Genomic DNA, 10,993 nt, shown 5'->3' with positions numbered 1-10,993 from the left:
TTAAGAGCGTGTACTCTCGAGAATTATTTTTCGCCGTTGCAATTTGTATTTTCTGCGACAATACGCGCATTAATCGGTATTGCGACATCAAATCGCTGGCGATAGATTTCGAAGTAAATATCCCGGAAAAAATCAGGAAGATTTAAAGGTTACGGAAACTTAAGCTCTTAGAATTTATTCCACTTAATGTATTTTGTTAACTCTCACAATTTACGTTGAAATGACATCAATATATATATATATATTTAACATGCAAATAGAAAGACATTAGAATCGATATACAGTTCTATTTCTCTGAAGCTTAATTTAAAGTATAAAATAAAAATTTATCTCTAGGGATATTTATTATGGAAATTACTCTTTCTATTAAACCGTATCATAGTTTTGATAATATTGTTTTAAGTAAATGGATCTTTTATGAAGCACAGACAAAAGAGATGTATAATAGAAATTTTTATAAACATCCAACGCTAGCTTTCCACGTTTATAATTTCATTAATAGAATATTATTGGATAAAATGGCTTCTCTTCATATCGGAATATATTCGAATATATAGAGAATAAACTATCTACAAAAAAAATATCGTTCCCTTTTTGCAAGTGATCGCTTGTTACATACGATAGTACACGATTACAATACGCTCGGATTATTTTCTTGTCCCGTGATGTTCCACTTGACGATTTATAAATTCTGATGCGAGAATATTCACGAATTGAAATTGGTTCCGTACTCGCGCAATATTTTCGCGTCGCGAAAAACAGATAGAGGTAACGAACATAATTCTGTTTCCCGCGCGCGTTTCATTAATAAATTATTCAAGTTGGATCATCGAAGCGTTTACCAACTCAGCTCGTCGCGAATGACGAAGGGCCTTATTATGCGAGACCGGTGCATTCGCTGCACTTGTGTATTCGTGCAGACGTTCGCGTATTTGTACGCGCGAACTTCGCGACTGCATAATTACCGGGAGTTGATTAGAGCGGCAAGTTTCGAAACCGATAGCTGGGAAGGGACAGCTGTGAAAGCGTACATCTCAGACCGATATTATTTTCGAGATATCAGGAATTTAAAATTCTATACGAAATCTATATGTGAGTCATCACACACGCGAGTAATTAGAGTAGTACGAATGCAAGAGAAAATATTTTTATTTTCTCCTCTCGGCGTTATTTGTCCGATTTCCATTCTAAGCGAAATGGCGGAGCCATTTCCATTGCGTTCCGGAAAACATTTTCGATCCACATCGGGCACGGGAAGAGATTTTAACGATCATGGTCGCGAAATACCTCGAGTTTACGAGCTAGCTGTAAATAGTTAATGCTTAGAAGCCCCGCGCGAAATCCCCGAATATAGAGACGGCCAATAGAGTAATTCTGAACGCTGCAAAACGGGGACTGACGACAACTTTGGGAATTCCTGAGGCGGAAATTACAACTTTCGGAATGAATAGTCGAATCGGAGTCCCGGTATATCCTCTTGCGTGCTTCGAAATGATGCCCAGTCATTACACAACGAGACAGAATTATCCTAAGTATATGGAATTGCACGCGTAAGTAATAGCTTCTCAATTTGACGCACGTTTTTACTATTTGTTAATTGTTTTAATATTTTCACAAACATTCAAAGCGGTTGAACAAAATTTTTATATATTGCAACATATTATTCCCAATAAATGCAATCAAAGAGCTCATGTTTATTAGCAAATTTATGCGTAGATTTTATGAACGATACTTAGTAATTATTCGATTTGTTTATATAAATGTTGGCGAACGCTGTATGTATAGTTTGACAAAAATTCCAAATTTACGAAACACGAACTTTGTAATTAAGTTACTTCGGTAAAAGTTTGATTAAACGGTGGGATGCAACATTTCTACGCGTCTAGTAACCTCTCGCAATTATCGTACTCGTGTCGCTCGTAAAACATCGCCGAGAAGTCGGAGCTGGCGAGGACTCGCAGGAGCAAAGACTCACCATTTAGGACATGAACCCTGATGGACGCCGTATTGGCGTTGCTGGGCTTGCAGCTGTACTCCCCGGAGTCCGAGGGTTGCGCCGTCTGAATAAGGAGCCAGGAAGTGGTGACGTCGCCACCCTTCTCGGTTATCACCGAGACGCCGCCCCTGGGACTGTCGTAGCTCAGGGCGTTCTCATTGTAGTACCAGAAGATGTAGACTGGTGGCTCCGAGCTAAAGTGTATGGTGCATGTCAGGTTTATCGTGCTGCCAGCACCGACGTACAGCTCAGGTCCGCCCAGTATCGTCGCCGTAGGTACTGCGATAAAGAAAAATTTTCTTTCGCCTTCCTCTCTCTTTCTCTTATTCTTTTCCCCCCTTCCCGCTCGTTCCTCCACTTCCTTACTTCTTCCATTATTTCTTGCACTTTCCCCTCTCGTTCGCTCGACCTGGATAACTCCAGAGATCGTGAAAGCTCTCCGCATGAAAGCCTTTCGGGAATGGTACTTAGCGAACGAGGGGAATGAAAGATCTTTAAAGTCGTCTCGTGATCTGTGAGGAGTAACGAGGTGGAGCTTCTTAACACAAGCGCAAGGTCAGTCTAATTGAAATAATGAGCGGGATGTCGGTGTTATTCCCTACCGAGAGCCTTAGGAACTTTATCGTTAAACGTTTCAATCGTCAAACGTTTCTTTCTTCGTTGAAGAAATATGCATCTATAGATATTTTTATTTTATACTAATCTTTTTTATTTCTTTATTCACAATGAATATTTTTCTAAGCATGATTGAGAAATAAATTTATCCACCATCTATGCATATTTTATATGACTCGATATATAATTATCGAGAATGTATAATTTTTTATGGTTATGCATTCTCTTTGTTGCTCATTCAATATATTTATTAAGTTAATTTTACTATAAACATAAATAAAATTTTTTAAAAACAAAAAAAAAGAATGATTGATATTTTAGATCGAGAGAGACATTATATGAATTGAAAATTAAATACATTCCATTACAATGTATAAATAATATTTCTAAAAATATTATTATATATGAGAAGAACCTATGTAAGATTAAATCATGCGAAAATATACGTAAAACTTACCAACGACGTTTAAATGAAACTGATACGACTTCATAGGTGCGGTGGAAATCTGACATTCGTAGATTCCCTGGTCTCGCTTTTGCGCCCATTTTATGCAGAGAGTCCACTCGGACCATTCGTGACCCGTGTTTTGTTTATGTAGCGCTTGAAATCGCTGGTCGCTCGTATATGTGTATGCTCCTGCCGTTAGAATATGGATATCTCTGTGCCTGACCCAGGATACCTTTGCAAACGAGAATGACAGTAAATGTGATAAATGATAAACAAATAATCAATATACATAACGCCCATAAAGTGTCTTGTATGCTTCGATTACATTTTATTTCGAAAAACAAAAGTAGAATTTCATACATAATATTATTAGTATAAATTATCATTTTAATTATTTTTTTTATTAATATCTGATAAAATTTATAAAATCTATGAATACTTTGTTTAAAAAGAAAAAAGATATTATTTATTTCTTTGAATCCTCAAAAAAAATTCTTTCAAAAATTAACTTTCATATTAAAAATTTTTATCACATATTTTAAATTTACCTTTAATCATCTTTTTTATAGTCATATCAGTTATACCTTAGACATCCAATAAATACCGTAAATTCAAAACGATTACAAATTTTCGCGTATCACTTTTATAAAAGATAAGTAATCTTAAGTAAAAAAATGCTCTTCTTTAACTATTTAAAAGTTTAAATCATTTCTTAAGTTTTGCCTTTTAAAGCGGATGCATGTACAAATGAGAAAGTTGCTTCATAAATTTTATGCGTCACCTTAAGTGAATTTTTCCTGTAAGAGCGACTCATACTTTTGTAAGAATATATACTCTCACATTGGAAGCTTACCTCGATAACTTTGAACCTAACCCGCTCGATTGTAATACAGTCTAGCGTCTAGTGAAGTGTTTCGTATATAGTATCTGATTTTATTGCGATTCCGCAATAGAAGGATTGAGAGAATCTATTCGTCTATTTCCGTACTTGCGCGGAAAACCAGCGATCCGTGCGCGAAACGGTAAGAAAAGTTGCGAAGAAAACTTTCCTGGGGAAGTTTTAGCGTCCCCTTCTCCTCTTGGCGCACGCAAAGGAGATTCCGTCGAACGCGTGGTGGTGTCAGTGCGAAACTACGAGAGTCTTCGACGATTTTCAGAGAAAGTCTTCGAACGGAAAATAAAAGGATTTCCGCGGAACGAAACGATCCAGGCGTTCTCTTACATTGAATCCCTCCCTCAGAATTCTTCAAAAATAATATTATCCTAGGAGCCGCGCCCTTTATTCGAATCTTCTTGTATTTCTTTTACTCGACTGATTGTGAGACTTTCTATCTAGTATTCTTAACTCTTTATCAACTATCTTATCTTGAAGGCAAAGTTAACAAAGTTACAATATGAAAAGCAAAATCAATATAATTATGACAGGAATCGAATTACAGGACAAGTTACAAAATAGCACAGATTAGCATAAAGAGTGGACTTGTATGAATTCTGCTCTTTTTATCATGGATATACTTAACATAGAATTTAATTAAATTATACATTGTTTATTATTAAGTAAGAAGTTATAAGAAAATCTTGAATAATTTTCTTACATAATTTGTGAATGAAAACTATTCAGGAGGGGCAGCCATCTGTCTAAAGAAATTTTAATTATCATTCTAATTACATGAAAGGGACAATAAAGGGACTAATTTAATCGTAATCTTCTTTCTTGCGTGGAATAATAATACATCGCGGTGATAAGTGGACAGGGACGAGAAATTAAATCTTTCTGATGAGGAAAGTTCAGTCACTTAAAAGTTAGGCCGTAAGAAGAGGCACTTCTCTCACGTCAAAGCTCATCGGCTGTCGTGATATTTTCAAAGACTACTCGTCAAGCTTTTAATAAAGTGTATATATTTCTGTCAAAGTACATATTTTTATTCTTTTATTGTTTTCGAATATACAACATAATGATGAAGAAAAATAAATCTGTAAGATTTCAGGCCAAGGAAAAAGGTCTTGTAATAATAATATAAATAATATCTATAATATATAAAATTACAACATGTTTCCCGTGTTTGTCCGAGTTTGTATAGTTAAATAACATTTTTTATTTAATCATTTTCATATTAAATTTAATCAAAAGATACACGCCTCGCTAAGTCATAATACCGTTAAATCATAGTGTCCAAAGAGTCGTCGTGCGAAATAATATTCGTGTCGAGATAATTTATCGCTGCCATCCGTCAGCCATCCATCCCGAAAGCAATCGCGGAGCAACGAGCGAACATTGGAACCCTGTATAAGTTCGACGCGTATTAACGTCGGGTCCTCGCATGGAGCATGCATCCCCGAAGCGAGGAAATTTCAGAAATACATCCCCGTGGGTGGTCTTTAGCAGAGTGAGGTCGGAACTTGCCCGTTCGTCGATATTTTCACAGTGTCCGACCCCGTACGTAAACGAGGCGAGGAGGACCGTGGTGTGTCGGCGCACACGTACGTACGTACTACTGCCGTCCACATATATGTATCCACATCCCGCCGTTGGCATCACTTAGCGTATTTACTCGACGAAGTTTACGTCTCTCGCGGCGTCTGGGCAGCTATCGCACGGGAACAAAAGCAGTTTAGCGCTTCCTAACTTAACCATCGGGACGAATGGGGCGACTCACAGACGGATACGAAGCGCCGGCACCCGCGCGAAACTACAAGGAGACGTCGGGAATGATGTATGTCGAACGTTAAGTGAAACTCGTGCGAACATAACAGGAATGTGGCAAATGGTTTCTCATATTGTTTGCTAGTTCTAACATATACATTTCTATAAAGAAAAATACAAAAAGATTCTAATTCAAAACTCTGCTAATATCGCGATTGTTCAAAATAGTCCGTATTGATATAACGCAGATAGATACATTTATTACAGTATAATTGAGAATTTTTTTTAATTCGTTATTAGTGTTCTTATAATTAAATATATATGTACACACATAAACTGTATAATTTTAAAATTATTATAATTTTTTGTTATTTTGTACAATATATCAATATTTATCATTTTTTGATATTAATATTGAGTAAAATTTAACAAAAATTTTAAAAATTTGGAAATCAAATATTTAAAAGCGATTCTAACACTTTGTATGCTAAGATACATTTCTCCGGTTTAGCCATCAATTCTTCTATATATTCTCGAAATATTATTAGCAATTCTAGCAATCATTATATAAATGTTACGTAAAAATTAAAGTATTACAAGTCCTTTGCATTTTCCATAATAAAGAGAAGAATTACTCTTAAATTGATGCCGTTTTTGTTTAAACTCTTGTACATATGCATCGCGAATAAACTTCATATATTTCATTATTTTATTTTCAATCGCCTCTTTTTCACAAGCATCCTCGCTCTCGCGTCAATTGAACACACGATATATGATTCTGTTAGTTGATCATCTTTCCGGTGTTCGTCGATCGACATTCGATCGTTTTTATTTACTTTAGTCGTAAAATATTTTTTTCGTCATATAAATGTTAACCATCAATTCGTTGCGATATTGACGGCAGTGATTGGTAATGCATGCGCATCAACAGATATCTAGCGTGACATGCGTCAGGATATATTTCGAGTCTCGATAGCATCGAGAAGGTCCCTTTATCTTTTCGCAGAATATTTTATTTGAAATTATTCATGAAATTTTACATGAATTTAAAAATTGTATTCATCACAAAACAATTGTGAGAATTACATATGACACAATATTTACAGTTATAACTACTACTATATAAATATATATATCATTCATATTCTCTTTTCCTATCTCAAAAAATAAAATTCTTTATTTATAATTTGTATCGTTTCAAATTAAGCATATCTTAAAATTTTTAAATTTTAGTCTTGCCATCTGCTATTCAAACTGCCATCGCAAAATTGACAATTAAAATTTATACATTTTTTAAAATCAAAAATATTTTGCCACTGCTTATAAGTAAGCTCGTTAATTTGGATCAAACTTTGATAAATAGGATCTGAAATCATATCCTTTTTAATTTTTAAATTGTTGTAATTATCGAAGGAAGATGAAAGAAGGCAATTCTATTATGCGGTGATGCACTGATTTATTGAGAAGAATTTTTTATAGCCTTCCAAGTTGTCGAAGAGAATTTTAAAAAAGATGAGAGAGTCTAATTGCCGTATACCATTAGTGGAATTTTTACTCGTAGAAAAATTTTGCTTAAAAATTTCACTTAAATGATTAGTGGTTTTCCGATAAATCTTATCAGTTATCTTGATGACGTGTATTATTGTAGCACTCAAGAAGTTTCTCTCATTCATATCCGGCTCGCAAAATCGAACAACAAGACGCAAACGTAACAATCAGGCAATCTATGGGTTTCGAATATTCTGTACTGAACAGAAATCTTGCAAATCTCTAACAAAAATCAATTCGGTAGACCCATATTTGCTGAAACTATCGATTTCCCTCCTTTCTCCGCTAAAATCGGTTCTATCTACCCGCATATGCGGATCTGTTCTATCATAAATGCAGAGAGTATGGGATTACAACGAGAATCTGTTCGTGCTGTGGCCTTTAGAACTATAAAATGGTATTTAAGATCATACTATTTGAGCAAAAATCACCTTAGAAAGTGCGGTGATTATGAGATACCGAATAGGTTTCGTTATTTTCTTGTTAAAAGATATAAAAATAATATCCGATATTTATTTTCTCTAGTGATTTATTCTATTTAATATTTATAATTTAATATTTAAATTTAAAATTAATATTAGTATTTAAAGTTTAACTTGTCTATACTCTATCTATTCTTTTATATCTATAGATTATAAAATCCTTGTCATTATTATATAATAATATAAAATACGGACATTTCAATTGATATAAAATAATCTGCGATTAAAGATACGTTAGAGATTTGAATAATAACTGTAAATGTAATTTCAAGCCTGAATTTTTTTATCACGTATAGAATTATTGCAAGAAGATTTATGCTGTAATATAAATTTCTGCATTAATATAAAAAATAATATATACAAATAGTTTCATCATTTTTTATAATAACGCTTTCATCGCTTCGATATTTTGCGGAATATTGTATTTTCACTTTTGTAAAATTTTCTTCTTTATCTTTTTTAATATCTATATGACCGACATTACGTGGAATTTCGTGCTATTTTTCTCTCGATAATCCCCGCTATCGTACTAATCAGACGAGCGTTTGTGTCATAAAATATGATTAAAAACTCCCTCTTTTAATATGCGTGCCACATCAAGCATGTATTGAAATTTAATCCATCGATGCTAAATGAAAATAATTCCGAGTAATATGAGTTTCCTGAAACATTTGATTGTACGCTTGCCTGTAGTTATCGAAAATATAAAATATTATTATATATCCTGCGTATTTATAAAAATATATAGAGTACAGACTCTCTCTAAATATATTGTATATATCAATAAAAATATACAATATGGGGAAACTTGATAAAATGTTATGAGATGTTCAGACTTTTACAAAGATCATTAAAAATCTTTATGCAACAGAATATTACCGTCAGTTGCTTAATGAAAATAGTGTAACTATTCTAATTTTTTCAAATGACACATAAATATGCAATTTTAATTATTACAATTATAAGCAACATTTACTTTTAAAAACTCTTTTTTGTACTTATTAACATAATTAAAGAAATATAAAATGACCACTATTTTTTACTAACAATACTTTGGAAGGACGCAAATGTGAAATATAATCCAGACTAATACAACTATGAAATTGTCGAAAAATATAAATCATTATTTTATCAAATAATTAAGATATTAGACTTGTCATATTTAATGCAATATTTAACAATTAATTATACACACACAACCGTCATTTCTAATATAAAATAACATGGAAGAACAATTATTAATGTAAAGGTGATAATGTAAAGATGATATGAAATTTTTGTAAATTTTTTTTCTTGTTTAGTGGCAATATAACCATTTAATACTTTGTGTAATGTCATAAAACAAAATCCAATAGTAATATTATGTCTAGTAATCTGCAATGATGAACGTAAATGAAATGCTTATTTTTATCTCTATTTTTAAATTTTATATATTTATTATATCGCATATATAAATATAATGTAAACTCATAAAAAAAGCTTAATAAAATATTATATATCGTATTATTATCGTTTGGCGCTTTGCTCATGACGTTATAAAAATTCAATGTGTCTATGTCAAGAGTGCTCCAGTTGAAGCCGAATATGGCAAAATTGTGTAAAATTAAGACTTAATTCCTAAATAAATTTATTGTTTGTATTAAATAAGAGCAGGATTAACGCTGTGCGCACATAAAATAATACCCGTACAAGCTATTTTCTCGAAATTCTATTACAAATAATAAAAAAGATATTTTCATTATTTGTAATAGAATTTCGAGAAAATAGCTTGTACGGGTATTATTTTATGTGCGCACAGCGTTAATCCTGCTCTTATTTAATACAAACAATAAATTTATTTAGGAATTAAGTCTTAATTTTACACAATTTTGCCATATTCGGCTTCAACTGGAGCACTCTTGACATAGACACATTGAATTTTTATAACGTCATGAGCAAAGCGCCAAACGATAATACTCGATTTGTAAATCAGTAAGATTAATTTAAAAATCATACATCATAAATGATGTTAAGTTTCATATTTTGAGAAATTCTTCGAAGAAATCTTTAAAATATATTTTGTTTGTAAATATATATATTGCATTTCTGTTAACAAGTTTATTTTAAGTATATTCTTTTTTTTTTAACAATCACTTATAATATTCCATATTTATTTAATTTATTTATATTGTTGCTTCTATTCAATTTTATGAAATGTTTACTCTAATTGAGTTTAAATTAAAAAATTGTTTAATTCAATTTAATTTTAATTGACAAACTTTATGAATAATATTCAGTTTAACCAAATTGTTTGTATCTTTTCATCGAATTAAATCATACGTGTAATTATATTGATAACTCGTAAAATTTAAGAAATAGAGAAGAAAGTTATCATACACATCAGTTTAAGATGATTTAAATCTAAGATTTTAGTGATTTATAATATAATAATTACTTTTGAGTAATTTATTTATATATGTATATTATATATTAGCTTTGCAACAAGCAGCCTCAGGCGACTAACCAACTTGTAAATCGGGTTCCGCGTGAGGCAGCTTAACCACTAGTGCACGAATAATTAAATTGCTTTGTGAGAAAGCAAAATCGCGGAAAAATTTTCGAGCAAAACCTTGATCTATTATTAAACGCAATTACCACGTAACGCGGCGAAACAACTATAAAGGAGTGCAAAGTCAATTTCTTTCTTCCATGTAATATTGCATCCGACGCTTTTACAGACAATAGCGCTTAAATTAAGTCTTTGTGCAGTTTTAATAATTCCGTTATGATTGAAAACAGCAGATATATAAGATATATTTTAAGAAATAAAACAAGCTTTGTGTACGATATTGTATTTGCATCTTCTTCTTATAATATTAAATTAATTTCTTTTTAATATAAAAATTTAATGGAACGTTTCCTGTTTTTTTTCGCCCGCTCTTTTTTTAAATTTTTTATTTAATATTCAATATTTTAGTAATTTTTTACGTGAGAAACTTTCTAAATTACTCTATTGAAATAAAATCTATTTATATAAGTTTTGTTATTTATTTATGCTATTAAAGCGACAAAATAATTTAAGAAATAAAACTCTCTCTCTCCTTCTCTTTATATTTTTAAGTTTTTAAATATTTTCTAAAACTATTAAAGTTCTTTTCATATGAAAAAGATTAAATCTAGCTTAAAAAAATAATTTATCAGAATTTATCGAGAAAAAAGAGAGTGCGATACATAATAATTTGTGTAACAATCTTTAATTTTTGTCAAATAATATTTTTCTC

At 31.8% G+C, this 10,993-nt stretch overlaps 1 protein-coding gene and 1 long non-coding RNA gene across 2 annotated transcripts in view; one reads left to right on the top strand and one right to left on the bottom strand.

Moving 5' to 3' along the window:
• LOC145962458 (uncharacterized) overlaps positions 1 to 10,993 on the top strand; it is a 345,107-nt gene that overhangs the window by 56,834 nt on the left and 277,280 nt on the right. The window lies entirely within an intron of this gene.
• The window catches only part of LOC145963344 (zwei Ig domain protein zig-8), a 48,059-nt gene that overhangs the window by 10,166 nt on the left and 26,900 nt on the right, over positions 1 to 10,993 (bottom strand). The window contains exons 3-4 of the mRNA XM_083085182.1: positions 3,069 to 3,291; positions 1,976 to 2,275 (exon numbers count right to left, since the gene is read on the bottom strand). Coding sequence (XP_082941308.1) covers positions 1,976 to 2,275; positions 3,069 to 3,291 — 523 coding nt within the window. The remainder of the gene's footprint in view (positions 1 to 1,975; positions 2,276 to 3,068; positions 3,292 to 10,993) is intronic.

This window comes from Camponotus vicinus, unplaced genomic scaffold, assembly GCF_025532165.1.
Source record: "Camponotus vicinus isolate PSW18456_S1 unplaced genomic scaffold, iyCamVici1.0 SCAF_12, whole genome shotgun sequence".
NCBI classification, from domain to species: domain Eukaryota; kingdom Metazoa; phylum Arthropoda; class Insecta; order Hymenoptera; family Formicidae; genus Camponotus; species Camponotus vicinus.
This window is presented reverse-complemented; position numbering and strand designations above follow the sequence as displayed.